The following is a 17,452-nucleotide window of genomic DNA, read 5'->3' on the forward strand; positions in this document are numbered from 1 at the left end:
TTTAAGCAATTAAGTTAAACCACTCTCCAAAGCAAGCCATGACCCCCTCTCTGTGAATCGTCTGTGGATACCGAAGTCGGGTCCCGCTTGGGTACCACTCGGCAGGTTTCCCCCTCCCTTTCTCCCCACAGGCCCTGCGGGCGGGATGTGACAGGCGCTGCGGGTCCCGGGGGGCCAGAGAGGAGACGCCCGCCGGCCCCAGGAGAGGAGGCGGCTCCGGCCTGAGAGCCGCCCCCTCCCGCCGCCGGAGAACAAACGGGATATTCAGCAGTGGCCTGTGGCTGCCAGAGCAACTCCTCTGGGGAAATTCAGCGTCGAGGCAGCGTGCACCGTGATTGCCTTTAAAAGCGCCCCACCCGCCCGCCGCGCACACCCGGATACCTGGGCTGTCCCGCGGCTGCGTGCGCACGTGTGTGTGCTCGTGTGTGTGTGTGTGCTCGTGTGTGTGTGTGTGTGTGTGTGTGTGTGTACGTGTGTGTGCTCGTGTGTGTGTGTGTGTGTGTGTGTGTGTGTGTGTGTGTGTGTGTGTGTGTGTGTGTGACAGAGAAAGGGCGGGGAAGCGAGCCGGACGTGTGCGGCGCGCGAGCCTGTGTTTCTCCCCGTGTGTGCCAGAGTGTGAGCCTTGGGAGGTGCGACCCGGTGTGCGGACCGGCGTGCGCGCTGGGGTGGGAGCGAGCGGAGCGCGTCTACACCGGCCATGAGGGGCGCGGGCGCCTGGGCCGCGCTCTGCCTGCTGCTGGCCGTGGCCGCGCAGCTCTCCCGGCAGCAGCCCCCGGAGAGGTAACGCGACCCCCGCCCGGGCTCCCTCTCTCCCCGCCTCTGTCCCGCTGTCCTGCAGCCTTGCCCCGTGGTTTTACTGCAGCCGCGTAGGGGCGCCCGGGGATCCGGCGCGCGACCCCAAGCTCACCCGGGCTCGGGCGCCCGCTGCCCCCACGAGGACGGCCCCCCGCTCGGCCGCGCGCCCCCGGGGAGGCCAGCCCGACCTCCCGCCGCTGGCCGCACCACCACGTGGCGGGGGCTGAAGGGGACCGGCGCCTCCTCTCCCCGAGTGCGTCTGCGGGCGGACGGAGGCACGAGGGCCCGAGGCTGCGGTCTTTGCTTTTTCACTTCTGCTTTACTCCCCCGGGAGGCTTGGCCCAGAGACTGAAAGCCTCGGGGAAAACCCGAGTCGCGCGGCGCGCGGGGAGCCACTCCCGGAAAGTTAACCCTTCGTCAGCCCCCGTCAGGGCTGCCAGACCGCCCAGGACCTGGGCTGGGGGACCCGTCCCGTGCCCACCTTTGGCATCTCCTCTTCCACCTCCATCACCAGCAGCCTCCCTTTATAAATGCGAGGCTCTGCCAATGGTTAATGGTTTTCAGAAAAGGGGAGGAGAAGTAGGCATCTCTCCACATCTAGGAAATTAAAACTTTTTAAATCTATTGCTTGTCTGTCTTTAAGACCATGTACCTCGCCTAGCTCTCACCTTCTTTCACTCACCTCCACTCCCCGGTTAAATTTTCCATTGACTATTTCCCCATCAACTTTTACCCCTACGTGGAGCATTTGATTGCTTATGGATAGATGGATAAACAGATGTTGTGTTATGAGGATGGAGATGGCAACTGGACAGAATGTTTTATTAGACTGTAATTTAAAAATTCTCAACTAGCAAGTTTCAAATCCCTTATATTTCAAATCCCTTATATGGTGCAAACATTTATTAATCAATATTAACTTTATCCATATTTAGAAGCTACAACCTTTCTGAAGTTGACATTAGATTGTTAAATCCAGTTTCAAATTAAGTTTCCTTCTTTTATTTTCCCAGACCTGTTTTCACATGTGGCGGCATTCTTACTGGAGAGTCTGGATTTATTGGCAGCGAAGGTTTCCCTGGAGTGTACCCTCCAAATAGCAAATGTACTTGGAAAATCACAGTAAGCGTTTTTGGTTTTTTTTTTTTTTTTTTTTAAGGGTATTCTCCTGGAAGTGGGTATTGGAAACAGTGGAAGGCTGCTGCATTTTTCCTCTGGTGTGAGGATTTGGGTAGGGGGCAAATGCCTGAAATAGTAAAATGTTGGATTTACCTCAACTGTTTGGGAGATTTTTATTAATAGAACTAGTGGTGTCCTGCATTAGTGATTAGAAAGGGCACAAGATAACGGTTGAAGGAATAAATTCTTAAAGCAGATGTGTTCCTGAAAACCCATCCTGATCCAGCTGAGTTTCATGGATTCAAAATTAAGGCTGTTTTCAAAGTCCTGTCCTAATGACTTTTAGAATCCATTTGTTACCTGTGCATTACATAAATGTCTCCCAGTGGGGAATAGAAGAGCAAAGGTAATGCTCATCCCTCATTACTTTATACCCACTATGGGTGAAAGGGAAAAGAAAAAGGAAAAAAGAAAATCCCACTTAATGTCCCTGACTTAAAACCACCACTAAAGGCAGTTTAAGAATAGAGAATAATAATAATTGTGGGGTAGGGTGGGAAAGTGTAAACAGCAAACAAAGGCTAATAAAATGCCCATGCAGTGAGCAATGACATAGATTATGCTGAGTCAAAAACTCGGATTTCCAGACAGCCATCTTAAAAAAGAAGTCTGGATTTAGAATCAGCTAGAATGAGTCATCTTACCAGTCAGTGTGATAGTGAGTCTTCTTCATTTTTTCATTGTTGGGAAGTTATTTGGTAATTGAACACATTGGTTCACTGAGAGCTTTAGTCCATCAGATTGTGCTACCCACTGATTATAATTTTTAAAAGTAGCTACCTCTCTCTGCACACTTAATGTGTACTAGACACTGTACCAAGTAGCTAACAAGCATAACCTCACTGAATCTTTGAAATCACTCTGAGAAAGTGACCCTTATATCCCCATATTATAGATGGGGAAGCTGAGGCCTAGAACAGTTATGTAAATTGACTTGATCAGACATTTGGTAAGTCCAACTTTATGTATGAATGAAACCTGTTTTGCAGTGAGGCATTCTTACCAACAGGCAAATATTTGGGGTCCCCCTCCTTAATAGAAGGTGTGGCTTCTGTCTACACTGATACTTTCCTATAAAATATTGACTGTCTGATGAACTGATGCAAATTTCATTGTGTTATTGCAACACATGGGGCTAGGAGAGAATATGTCATAAAAAACAGCTTTGAAATATTGATATTAGCATAAATGTGAAATAAGGCTTCAAAATAAACATGTAACTTGGTTTTCATATTATAGTTGTGTTTCAGTTGCAATTTAATGGATTTAAGTTATAAACAGTCCAAGGATATTAATAACTGAGGGGCATCGTGTACCTAACAAGTAGAAATTCATGGTTGGCTATATATTTAGGGTATTATGGGCATTGTTGGTGTGGCATCAAACTTTGATGGGTGAAGGGTATCCAGGGGGCTTTCCTTGGTAAAGAAGTGGTAGGCTTCTGGAGAGGACTGACTGACTACCATATTCTTATGTGGGGGAAAGGAAAGTATAGTGGATGTTCTATTTGGATGCTGTGTAAAGGTAAGGCATATGGGCTCAACAGTCAGACTTCTCTGGATTCAAATTCTCATTCTGTCACCCATAAATTGTATGACCAGGACTCCTCTTTTTTAAACCTCGGAATTGTTGTGAAGATAAAATGGGTTAGTACATGTAAAGCCCCTTGGCTCAGTGTTGTGGTTGTAATAAAGTACTTAATAAATGTTAGCCATCACCATTATCATTTTCATTATCCTCATTATTGTTGGTATTGACTTCCCATTCCTTCTGACCCTTGGTCAATTTGGCAGATCACTGTTACCCCCTTACCTCACTGGCTAAGCTGTGCTTGGCATCAGCTCAGAATAGCTCAAATCTTGCCGAACAATCTACTTTGTCATCTATATCTAGGAAGAATTATTTCTGTGTTGGGTTCTCCTGTAATCTTACTGAAAAGATTCCGTGTGAGTCAGAATTAGGTCAGCTTCCAATAACAGTGGCCTAGAACAACAATGGCTCTGACAGAACTTTGGTTCTCTCTCACATAAGGGAATCTACAGGTAAGCAATCCAAGATTGGGGGGGCAGCTTCAAGCCAGTAGGCACTCTGTATCTTTGTCTCCCCCTGCTTTGCCATACTCAGATGTGTGCTCGAGTTCCAGCCATCATGTTTACATTTCAGCCAACAAAAAGGAGGCAAAGAAGAGCATGTGTCTTCCCTTTAAGGACATTGTGCATAATTACATGCAACTCGCTGCTTACATTTCATTGGCTGGTTCTTAGTTACACCGCCACTTCTCTCTGCAAGAAAGCTGAGAAAGGAATGCTTCATTTCAGGTGTCCATGTGCTCTGCTAAAATTCAAAAGCCTTCTTTTGAGTAAAAGTTTTCTATCAGCTGTGGAAAGAAGGGAAAACAGGCAGACGACAAGCAGTCTCTGTGGCATATTTATTTGTGGTTTTCTCAGGCTGTCTGAAGTGATGTTCATGAAGTTGAGTAACAAATATCAGCCTTTTTGGAAAAGAAAAAAATTTTTTTTAAAGAAAGTATAGGTAATATAGAAGAAAGGATTACACAATTTGCTTTTCTAGTCGAAAGCTTAATAGTTTTCACTCTTAGTCAGTTGAGTTTATTCTACTCCAAGGGGCTGGGTCTTCTATGTTTGCATGAGTTGCCACCAAGAACTTCCAGAGAAGCCCAGCATGTTCTCCTGGTTATAATTACTGCCTCTGTTGTGCACAAAGGCCATGGGTGCTCTCAAGGTCTTAGTTTGACAACATTTTTATTTCTTTGTATTTCACAGAGAATAGCACTAACTCATTTGTTAAAATCTTCTTAATTCTTCTTCACAGTCCTCTGGCTTGTCAGAGTAGCAGAAGGGAGCTCCCCAGCTCCCATATATCCTAGGGAACATAAAAAGAGGAGAACTGTGGTAGCTCTAAAGCTGGTGACCCTGAGGTCTCTCACTCATTCAACAAATGTGCTTTGAGTGCTGGGTGCTATTTGGGTTATGGTAGCAAACAAGGCAGCCAAACTCCTTACCGTCATGCAGCTAGCATTTTAGTTTGGGGATATAGGCGATTAATGTTTAAATAAACAAAAAAGAAAATATGAAGTAGTGATAAATGTATTATAAAAATAAAATAGATACTGCTTCATATCTATTAGGATGGCTATTATAAAGAAATAGAAAATAACAAGTTGGCAAGATATAGAGAAATTGGACCCATTGTGTATTGGTGGTGGGAATGTAAAATAATACAGCATGCTGTGGAAGGTATTTCTCAAGAAATTAAACATTAAAAAAGCAGAATCAGACCTGTACATACAGAGAACAAACTGATGTTTGCCAGAGGAGAGGGAAGGTGCGGGGGGGCAAAATGGGTGAAAGGGAGTGGGAGATACAGGTTTTCGGTTATGAAATGTTAAGTCATGGGGATGAAGGGTGCAGCACAGGGAATGTAGTCAAAGGTATTGTAATAGTGTTGTGTGGTGACAGATGATAGCCACCTAGCATGATGTATAGAGTTGTCCAGTCACTGTGTTGTACACCTGAAACTAATATAACATTGTGTGTCAACTATAATCCAACAAAAAAAAAGAAATTAAACACAGAATTACCATATTATCCAGCATTGCCACTTCTAGGTCTATACCCCAAAGAAGTGAAAGCAGGGACTTGAGCAGATATTTATACATCCATGTTCATGGCAACATTATCACAGTAGCCAAAAAGTGGGAGCAGCCCCAGTATTTATCCACAGATGAAGGAATGAACAAAACGTGGTATAGACATGCAAGAAAACATTATTCATCCTTAAAAAGTAAGAGAATTCGGGGGCACCTGCGTGGCTCGGTCGGTTGGGCGTCTGCCTTTGGCTCGGGTCATGATCTCAGGGTCCTGGGATAGAGCCCCGTGTTGGGCTCCCTGCTCATCGGGGAGTCTCTTCTTCCTCTGCCCCTCCTCTGCTCATGCTCTCTCTCTCAAATAAATAAATAAAATCTTCAGGAAAAAAAAGGGGAGGGGAATTCTGACACATGCTCCAATAGGGACGAACCGTGAAGACATTGTGCTGAGTGAAATAAACCATCACAAAAGAACAAATAGTGCATGATTCTATTTATATGTGGCACCTAGAGTAGTTAGGTTCATAGAGACAGAAAGTAGAATGATGGTTACCAGCCTGGGGGTGGGGAGTTAGTATTTAATGGGAATAGAGTTTCCCTAGGGGAAGATGAAAACGTTCGGAGACAGATGGTGGTGGTGACTGTTGCACAGCAGTGTGTAAAGCTTGTTCTGGCTGCTGTCTAGAGGATGCGTTGTGGGGAGTTGAGAATGGAGCAAGGAGACCAATTAGGAAGCTAATGTGGCATCCAGGAGAGAGAAGATGGTGGATTGAACAAGGGCGGTAACAAAGGAGATGAAAAAACATGGAATATTCTGCCCAGAGCAGCTCTCTCAGCAGTTATGAGTGCAGTTAGGATATAGTGGCTCCAGCCGAAAGGCTGGATACACCAGGCTTTGGGCCCTGGCTTGGCAGCTGCTCCAGATGCGGCTGAGCTCTGGTATGACCTCATCCAAGGCCGTCTATTAAAGTGTTTCCCAAAGTGGAGGATCTAGTCCATCTTCCTGCTCCTGCAGACAGTAAACCAAGAATAGAATTTCTACTGGGTGGTTCAGTATCACTTTTATTAAACATCACAGAGATGCTTCAGGGCGCCTGGGTGGCTCAGTCGGGTAAGCATCTGCCTTCAGCTCAGGTCATGGTCTCAGGGTCCTGGGATTGGATCCCACATTGGGCTCCATGCTCAGCCAGAAGTCTGCTTCTCCCTCTTCTTCTGTCCCTCCCCTCGGTACTCCCTCCAAATAAACAAATAAAATCGTTTAACAAAAACCATAGAGATGCCTCAAAATGGGAGTCTCAGAGTGGCCCTAAAATTCTAGTTCCTGTAGTTGGAGAAAAATATACTGCCTCTCACTCCTTACCTGCCTCTTATCCTATTCTCTCAGATTAGAGTTGTGTTCCAAGCAAGGTGGCTTTCCTCACCAAATGGTTTTCCTTGAACTATATCTTATCAGTAGGATATTGAGGAGAGTCTAACATTAGTATCTGTATGCTTTGAGAAAGTTGAATTCTAGTTGTCACAGCCAAACTTCCTAGCCAATTGTAATGGACTTTCTGGTATGAAAATATAGCCTACAGATTGGAAATTTAGATTTGTCCTTATATTATAGTACTTTAAAATTTTCATAGCTATTTCTTGGACAGCTACACTGTCCCATACACTGTCTACATTGGCTACTTAACTTAATTGACTAAATTAATTACAAATTCAGTGTCTCAGTCACTTTAGCCATTTTTCAAGGGCTCTGTAGCCACATGTAGATAGTGGCTATCATATTGGACAGTATATAATATAAATATTTCCATCAACACAAAAAATGCCTTTGGACAGTGCTGTTCCAGAGAACTTCTGAGGTTCATTTTACTCACATAAAGCTATGATGAGGACATGGTGCTCTATGCTGCTTAGTTGTACTTCTGTTTTGCAAGTGGGGAAGCTGACCCTTGTTCTGTGTGGTGTTGAAATTGTGACTGGAACTCAAACCTCATGACTTAGCTCTATCTTTCTGGGTACAACTCTTGGTGACCTCAACTAGTCTTAGGTTTTACTAATTAATTTTGCTGACTATGAAAAAAATTTGCTGAATATGTTCTCAAAAACATATGGTTAGACATTAAAGAGAGAATTTGAGGGTGAAGAAATTGTAAGATATTTTGTAATTCATGATGAGGTTGAAGGTTTCTTAGTTTCCTGTGAGGGTCAGTTTTCAGAACTGGAATTTAAGGGACATCTGCATAAAATACCTACTTGACGTGGATGATGGAGGCAGGAGTTAAGTATGATTTGAGAGCTAAGGTATGTATAACCCTTTGGAAAACAGTGGTTGATCTAAGCAGGTTTGGAAGGACAGCCAGACTGGGTTGAGACAAAGGTCACCTGAATTGATCTCCATGCCATTAATGGTGTCATTAAAAATTCAGTGCAAATGTGGCAAATCACCAATACCTTTTCTGTTCCTTGGTCTTTTCATCCATAACTTGTTCACTTTATAATCCCATAGTAGAATTACAGATTCGTATTGACGGTTCAACACAATTTTTGAATGAAAAAATAGGCATAGTAGCAAAGTAATACCTTGTGAAAGCAACTATTCAGAGTTTGATTTGGGCTACATATGTTATGGCTGGTTAAGTGGAACCAACAGAATCTTTGTTTATAGCAACTATGCAAATTAGAAGAAACTGGAAGCCTAGAACCTTCTGGGAAATCACCTTGAATAGGTATGTAGGAATTGTCATTTTAAATCAAAGTTAAAACTAAATGTCACATCTGAATATGTTGGGCAGTTGCTGTCATTAGGTAACAGAAACAGCAGTTGGTATGTAGGTTAAGGTGAAGATGATTTTGTGCTTGGAGTTAAAGCGGGGCGTGATTTACAAAATTTTTTAAAATGAGATACTTCACTTATGTTGTCCTGTTGTTACAGATCATTATTGAATTACAAAGTATTTACTATTTATATCTCTTCTTTAAATTTAAAAGTATTGAAATTAGAGAGCCAATTATTGAAGGCTTCAGTTATTTTCTTCAGTAGAAATCTGAAAAATCAGATTTTTTTGCTGATAAAAATCAGCAAACATTTGAGGAATTTAAAATTTTAGAGGCATTAGAGGTTCTTTTAACTCTGAATTAAATAATGTGGGAGGGTCGGAAAGTCACAGACCTTTGCCAGAAATGGGAGAACAATGATAACAATGAATGGACTCACTCCCATTTAAACTGGAAGTGTCTGGCAAAGTTTTCTTTATCTAGCTAATTCATGCAGAAGATAAAAAAGCATAAATTATCACATGTTGAAGATCTTTGGGCTCTCAGGTAATGCATATACTATTATTTTGATAACTTTTTTTTTCTATTGAGCTGGAATTAAATATACTAGTTATTATATAGATTATAGATATAAAGTAATATAGGATAATATAAAGTAATATATAAAGTAATAATGTGTGGTTTTCAGCATACCTTCAAATATATTGTATCATTTTATTTCATTCCCATCCAATTCTGTGATGTCAGAGGATGCCCATTTTGTAAGTGGTGAAACTGAGTTCTAAAGAACTCCTAATATTGTCATTCCTGCAAAGGTATGAAAAGACTAGAGAATTTTTCGACCAGTTGATACAAAGGCACTGTTACAGACTTATTGAGCAAATAAATGGACATTCACCCAACGCTTATTGAACATCTATGAGCTGAACATTGTGGTGGGCTCAGGAGGTAAAAAGATAAGGCATGGTTTCTGTCCTCGAGGAGTTTATAATCTAGTATGGAGTAGTTAGACGAGAAAACCAGTAGCAGTTATGTATGTAAATAACTATGATGCTCACGGTAAGTCATTTTAAGTACTGATCATGTGGAATGAGTCTTATTAACATTTTTAATTATTGAAATTCTTAGATTCAGTAAATGAAAATAATTACTGCCTCATGCTAAGAGTAAAAGATGTTACGACCCATTTTACATCTGTCTTACTCTAAGACTTGAGAAATTGTTACTGTATCCTTTGTTTGGCATCCTAGGGCCATTTTCAGTTAGCAATAATCGCGCCTCGGATAAACCTCAGTGGCTATGATACTGCCACTGCGCAAAGCTTCCTAGGACCATTTTATAGTGCTTGCCTTGATATTTCCAAATATGAGAATAAACAATTATATAAGGGCATTCCTGTACCATTGCCTTCGGGGTGATTGTGCCACTAAGGTATGTTAAAGTCATCATTCTGAGTCCATCCTCCAAAAGCCTGATCAAGTTTAAATGGCATTCACATTTAAAGAAATGATAGATTAAAAATGTGGTAGGGATATATATTTTCCCAATAACCTTCATATGGCTTCATGAGAAGAAAGACAGCAGTGGTGGGGCATGGGGTTGTGTGAAAATTGAAACAAATAATGATGTTCTACTAAGATCGGTACTAGGTATATAATTTGAGAAAACAAATAGTGGATTTAGACGGGAACTCAACGTTTAAGTCACTTAATTATACCTAAGGTATGGCAAGGGGTTCTAAAATTACTGTAACTATTATTTCCCTGGCATAACCACAGCAGGACAGATAGGGGAATGGAATTTTTGGCCTTAAACACATATTTCCTGGCTTTAAACTACATGTACAATTTAGAATTATATAGAGACTTAAATTCCAATCTTAACTATAGGTTTTTTTTTAAACGTACATATACATTTGTTGGACTAGGCTTGGTTATTTCAGCTGCCTTGAATAGTAATTTAACCCCCTGCTTGACTTAATATTATTTACATCTGATCCCTTAGTAAAGATGTGGATAATTAGCAGAATGTCTGTATACCCAAGATTGAGGACCATAAGAATGGGACGAGAGCACTAAAGCTGGTTTTTGTTTGCTTTTTTAATTAAGAGAGTATAATTCAGATACTTTGTGATTCTTAGGGCACTTAAACTGTCCCAATTAGGTTTCAGTTGGTAAGACACTGGAAGAACTAAATAAAATCTCTTTCTTGCTCCCTTAAATCCTCCTGGGAAGCAGGGAGAATATAAATCCTAAAAAAATAAGCAAATAGGTGACATTTTCCCACTGGGGCCTCAGTCTAGTTTTTCTAAACTTGTTTAGTTTTCTACTTGTTTTTTAAGGACCTTTATTGCTTGCTTTTGTTTTGTTTTTCTTTGTTCTTTCCATGAAAGTCAAATATATTTTTATTGATTAAAAACCTAATGTTTTATAAATGCTCTTATTTGTTCTGCCTGTATTTTTTGTGCAGGGGTGAACCAGAAGCCTTAGAAAGGGCCTAATGAGGAGGGAAGAAAATGAGAAACCATGAAAACAGTCTTCATGTTTTTCTGAAGAAAATTCTCTTTCATAACATCTTAATGACGAAAAAGTCATTCTTTCCTGAAACATCACTTTAATAACGGAGCACCAAAATAACACATTTAAAACCTCTCTATTAAAAAGCACTATAAACAGAAAAGGCATTTAACAGAGGTAGAACAGCCAGAAAGAATCTTAAGGCATATGTTCTTAAAAGGACAGATGGAATTACGTTCCCATTCCTTGCCCACCTCCAGAGTTCAATTTATGATGTGAAATTATGGGCAAGTTAGAATTGTTTCATAAATTTGCAGATTCCTTACAATCTATCATGTATTGACAATACAGAGAGAGAGAGAGAGAGAGAATTCTCATCTGTTGGTTACTCTGTGCTGGAGGCCAGAGAAGCATTTAGGGGGCTCCTAATTCTCAAGGTTTCTCTTTTCTCCCCCGCCTCCATTCTTCTGCTTAGGTAGGAAAGCATTTTTGTGACGGTTGCTGTCCCATGTTCCTGGCGCGGTGAAGTTTTATACGTATGGATTATTGTGTCTTGATCCTACGAGAAATGCAATCACTACCTTCATCTTACACAGTTGCACCTTATAATTTAGCAGCTTTAACAACAGTGGCAGTAGCTGTTTGGGGTACACTTGACTGTCTTACTCTAGGAACTTTGGAGAATAGAAGTGTTTTCTTCAGATATATTATTTGTTAGATCATGACAGTCAATGTGGCAAGTCTTTGGAAAACCAGTATAAACATCTAAAAATAAATGGAACACCCACAGAGGAGTGGGGAGATGGAATTAAACCAGTACAAGCTCTGCCACTAAATATCACCTCTCGTTCATCGCCTCACCCCCAGGACAGTCTGGAGCACCGCATATAATAAAACAGTGTTTCCCAAAATGTGGAGGGAGGAGAGACCGTTAGGTCAGAGATGGGCTGTTCTGTGGGTGAGACTGACAAGGACACAGGGAAGCCAGTGGACATTTTATCACTGCTTACTGTTCCTAGAAATGAATTGATAAGAGTCTGATTGCTAGACACAGATTTCTAAAGGCCCTAGGCTACAATTTACCTTTCCTGGAAAAAAAAAAATCACAATTTATTAATTCATTAAAACCATTTTTAAAGTACCTACCAGAGATCAGATGCTGGGTTGGGCCCAGAGATGGCAATAAGAAGAAAACCACATCCCTGAATAGGACAGGAGGAGATAAGGAGGCTCTTACTAGTCAAGGAGATGTCCCCAAAGTGAATGACCCTGACACAAGGTGACAGGTTTCATGGTTAAAGGTTGTAAATGTGGCAATACTCAGTGACTAAAGAATGGATATTGGAGAGTCATACTGACATACTGACATGTGGTCAGACCTGCCTTGTAGGGGTAAAGGGAGGATCGAAGGAGATAGTAGATGAAAGGTCCTTGGCTTGGTGCTTGATATAAGCATGAACTTGTAAACGGTGGTTATGGTGGCGATTATTTTTCTAACCTCTCTTCTAGGACTGTAATAAGGCATAAAAGGGTGATGTCTGTGTAGAACTTGTCTACAAGCCAATGCATTTCAAGCTGGATGGTAATCCCTTTGGGGCATGGCTAGCTCCCGTTGGAAATACCCACTCCTACTCACTATGTCCTTTCTTCATTTAAAATGTGATCTTTCATAAGACTTTGTCCACAGAAGTACTTCCAAACCTTTCCTGCTTCTCCTCAAGCCATGTCCCCTTGACCAAACACCTCCCATTCCAGAACCAACCCAAAATGCTCCATAACTTTTGAAACTAGGATGTTTAGAAACAGGGAAAGGATTGTCACTTAAAAATTGCCAATAATTTTCTATCTTTAGAGATCGGGACTTCAGTTTGCCTTCGAAGCCTCAATCACCAGAATAGTCTCCACTGGTCACACAAATTGAGTAACAAATTTATTCATTTATTCCTAATAGAGACACTTCATGATAGAGTGGTTAAGAATGTGTAATTCCCAGAGTCAGACTGCCTGCGTTCAAACCCCAGCTCCACTATTGTCGTGTAAGTCCTTAAAGATGACCCCCCAATACCACACCTCCTGGTATTTATGCCTTTTTCTAGTATTCCCAAATATTGAATCTGGGATGGCCCTGTGAAGCAGATAGAGTGGGGCAGAAGGGACATGCATGACTTTGCGGCCAGAGCATAAGAAGTCTTAAAGCTTTTGCCTTAGTCTCAGAACATGCACTCTCGGGGAACTAGTGGCCATGTGAAGACCACCATGCTGTGAGGAAGCCCAAGCCAACCATGTAGAGGGGCTTCATGATGGGGAGTGGGGACAAAGAGGGAGAGAGATGGGGAGAGAGAGATGCCTAGGCAGGCCCCGGTTATTCTAGTCTTCCCAGCTGAGGTGCTAGACACGGGCGTGAAGATGTCATCTTGGACAACCTGCCCATTTAAGCCTTCAGATGACTTAAGCCCTAGCTGATAACTGATGATAATTATGTAAGATGATTCAAGCCAGAAACCACCCAGCTGAGGGCAGTGAACTCACAGAACTGTAAAAAATAATTGTACAGTGCTCCTGGGTGGCTCAGTTAAGCATCTACCTTTAGTTTAGGTCATGATCCCAGGGTCAGGTCCTGTGGGGGGCTCTCTGCTCAGCAGGAAGACTACTTCTCCTTCTACCCCTCTCCCCTTCTCATGATCTCTCTCTCTCTCTCTCTCAAAAAAATAAAATCTTAAAAAAAGAAAAAAGGGTACATTGTTTTAAGCCACTGAGTTTTGGGGTGTTTTTTTTGTGCAGCAATAGGTTACCAAAACAGTTACTTACTAGCTGTATGGCCTTGAGTTTGTTAGTTAACCTCTCTGTGCCCCATTTTCCTCATATCTAAAATGTGACTAATGATACTCCCTGCCTCATGGGATAACTTTGGGGATATAGTTATTGAATGTGTGGTATTAAGGTGACTTCATAGGGAAAGAACCGGGGAAATAAATGTCCTGACCCAACTCCCTTTCTTATTTTCAATTCCTTTTGTGCTTCCCACAAGCAACTGGAGGACAACTGTTGATCCATTCATTCAGGTCAACCACCCAGGAAGGAGAGTAAAGTGGAAATGGAAGAAGAACAGATCTGGAGGGGCAAATAGAAGCTATTTGACACAGGAAGCCTATGTCAGGGTTCTCCAGAGAAACAGAACTGGTAGGAAATATATATGCATATACATGAAGGCATGTGCACATACAAACATCGACATGTGTCCTTCTAAATAACATATGCACAAATACATAGAAATACACATGTATATATACATACATACTTAAAAAGATTTGTTTGAAGGAATAGGCTTATGCAGTTGTGATGGTTCACCAGTCTGAAATTTGTAGGGAATCTGTCAGGCAGGAGCTGATGCTGCAGTCTTGAGGCAGAATTTCTTTTTCCTCGGCGATACCTCAGTTTTGCTCTTAAGGCCATTCAGCTGATTAGATGAGGCCCACCCATATTGTCATATAGTCTCCATAAAGTGAGCTGACTGTAGGTGTTAACACATTTATGAAATACTTTCACGGCAGTACCTGGATTAGTGTTCGAATAACCATGTCAACCAAGTGGACATGTGAAACCAACCATCACAGAGGCACTGCAGGTTTGGAGCAGGGGAGTGACAAGGGTCGCCCTGGATACTGTGTTGAGAGCAAAGATTGGGGTGCAGGAGTGATAATAGGAGGCTAGTTAGGAGTCAACTCCTGTAATTTAGATGAGGGAGGACGATGGCTTGAACCAGCATGGGAGCCATGGAGGTGGTGAGGGCTAGTCATTTTCTGGATATACTTTAAAAGAGAGCCAAGAAGTGTGGGTGGGTGAGGGGGGAAGAGGAACCAAGGATGGCTTCAAAGTTACCAGCCGGAGTGAACCAGAAGGATGGAAGTACAATCCATCAGCCGTGACGGGGAGGCCAGGGTACAGCTGCTTTGGTGGGGGAGGTCACATGTTGTTTTGACAGAGTTAAGAGGAGGTGTACATCAGATCTCACAGCAAAATGCCATTCCGAATACTACGTCTCCAGCAGAGAGACCAGGTGGCAGCTAACGGTTTACTCCCTATTCTTGAATCAGTGCTTTAGGAAGTAACAAAAGGTAGAAATGTGGTAAGATGGCAGTGGGTGAGCCCCTGTCTTTAAAGTGTGAGGTTCACAAAACTGGGTGCAGACATGGCTATGTTTAGGTGTGGTGGCAGCTGAAGATAAAGGTGCTTTTTGAAATGAAAAATGGTACATAGTAAACAGTGATAATGCCAGTAAAGGCCTTTCTTCTATTTCAAATACACCGGCTCTGGTGTATTAGAGTAATAAATCCTGTTTCTTGATAGCCTAAACCTGTTATTCAGAGCCAAAATACCACTATTTTATATTGAAAATAAGGTATTGGAATCTTTTGAGATTGAACCCTTTTACAAAGGGTTTGGTCGCTTGGCAGTTTGGCATGCTCCCAACACTGGATGTTTTTCTTCACTTTTCAGAAAAATAAATCAGTAACTTAATATGGGGCGTATTTTCAAGCCACACCTAAATGCTGGAGCAGAACATGAAAAATACTCTCTAGAGCTAAATGTTATCAAAGATGGAATCGGGAATCCATTCACTGTTATTGCCCAGATTGAAACAGTCAGCTTTCTAGGTCTTGATTGTGATCTGTCCATCAGCCTGACATTTTACAGAATGCTGTAGTTTATAATGAGAAATCACCTCATTATTCTGGGTCCTAATTTGATTTGAGTACCCGGAACTATCTGACAAAGCCAGAAAATACTTGCTGCCATTCTTGACATCCTGTTATTCTTCTCAGTTAGGCTTTTCTAACTTGTCGTGATAAGAATAAAAAATCAAACTGACTGCCTTTCAGACTAGTACCAAATGTATTGGCATACTTTACAATCATCTCTCTTGTTTATGTGAAAATACTATTAAGTGTAAATTAATTTTAGGCTTTTTTAGAAAAAGACTTTATGTAATAGAGAGAGAAAGGGAGAGAGTGAGAAGGAGAACACAAGTGGGGGAGGGGCAGAGGCAGAGGGAGAAGCAGACTCCCCACTGAGCAGGGAGCCCGATGCGGGGCTCCATCCCAGAACCCTGTGATCATGACCTGAGTCAAAGACAGGCGCTTACCCAACTGAACCACCCAGGAACCCCTTGATTTTAGGCTTTTAGAAACAGACCTAAAATTGGCTAACTGTGTATATTCCCAATATCCATTAAATGGTACATGGAGAGCAAAAGTTGGAGAAACACTCTCCTGAACAATGCTTTCCTTAAGAGCAGAAGCCGCAGTTACCTTTTTCCTCTCCTTAGACCCCAGCACAGGACCTGACACATAGTTAGGTAGTTGATAAATATTTGATTATATTGGAAAAAATTGGATCGCCTTTCTGGGAAAAACAAGAGAGTATCATTGTTTCCTTACGGTCCTTGCCCCACTTTCAAGGAACTTAGATTGATTTGTCAAGAGCTTTCAGCCATTGCACTTCTGAGTTTGACCGATGACAGGTTTTCATACCAGTCACAGTTGATGTTCTCATCAACATTCTGCTTCAGTTTTCTCACCTGCATCAAGTATTTCTCTGAGCAGAGACCAAGAACCACAAGTCACAACCCTCCATGACAATCCAGCTTTAGCTCCTTTGGGAAACTGTCAAATTACCCAATTGATATTTTCTACATTTATTTATATATGGAGTGGCTGTTATTTCTAATTAAGGTTATAGTTGATATTAACAAGACAGCATAAATTGGATGTGGCATGTAAAAACTTGTAAGATTTTTATGATAGGTCACAGGGTGATGGAGGATGACTGGGTTTCATAGTAATTCGTATCAATTTCAGACTTGTCACAAATAGCAGGTTTCACGTTTGCACCGTGATGTGGATGACACTTAGCTGGTAGCTTTGTTGTGATAGATAATACTTATAATTTTAACCAGCATTTACTGAGCATTAAGTAAGTGACAAGCACCATCCTAAATGTAGTAAACTGATAGAATCATGTTTACGTCGCCTGCACAGCACTCTATTTCTGCTTGTTTTAGTTTGGGGTTTTGGGGGGTATACTTTACATATAGTGCGCAAATCTTAAATTTGCAATTCAGTGTATTTGACAAATGCAAACATATGTCTAAATCACACCTGTATCAAAAGAAACATTTTCAGCACTCAGAACCCTCCCTCTTACTCCTTTCCAGCCAATTCCCCATCCCTCCAAGAGGCAATTAGCATAGATTAGTTTTTCCTATTCTAGAACTTCATAAAAATGGAATGATATTGAGTGTACTCTTTTTTTCCTTCATAGTTTATTCAGTATAATGTTTTTGGATTTGTCTATATTGTTGAGTTAGTAGTTTGTTCCTTTTATTGCTAATTACTATTCTATTGTATAAACATACCACGATTTATTTATCCATTCTCCAGTTGATGGACATTTGTGCTTTTTTCAAATTCGGGCTACTACGAATAAAGCTGCTCTGTACCTTCTTGTGCAAGGCTAATTATGCATGTATGTTTTCTCTTCTCCTGGACGCATACCTGGGAGTGGAATTGCTGAGTCATGGGATATG

At 41.6% G+C, this 17,452-nt stretch overlaps 1 protein-coding gene across 1 annotated transcript in view; it reads left to right on the top strand.

Annotated features, from left to right (window-relative positions):
* The first annotated feature begins 542 nt into the window (after window positions 1–542).
* LOC111150086 (procollagen C-endopeptidase enhancer 2) overlaps window positions 543–17,452 on the top strand; it is a 64,903-nt gene continuing 47,993 nt past the window's right edge. The window contains exons 1-2 of the mRNA XM_022507432.1: window positions 543–780; window positions 1,809–1,917. Of these exons, the coding sequence (XP_022363140.1) occupies window positions 698–780; window positions 1,809–1,917 (192 nt within the window). The 5' untranslated portion in view covers window positions 543–697. The remainder of the gene's footprint in view (window positions 781–1,808; window positions 1,918–17,452) is intronic.

The sequence above is a fragment of the Enhydra lutris genome, unplaced genomic scaffold, assembly GCF_002288905.1.
Source record: "Enhydra lutris kenyoni isolate GAN:26980312 unplaced genomic scaffold, ASM228890v2 scaffoldscaffold2, whole genome shotgun sequence".
In the NCBI taxonomy this organism is placed as follows: domain Eukaryota; kingdom Metazoa; phylum Chordata; class Mammalia; order Carnivora; family Mustelidae; genus Enhydra; species Enhydra lutris.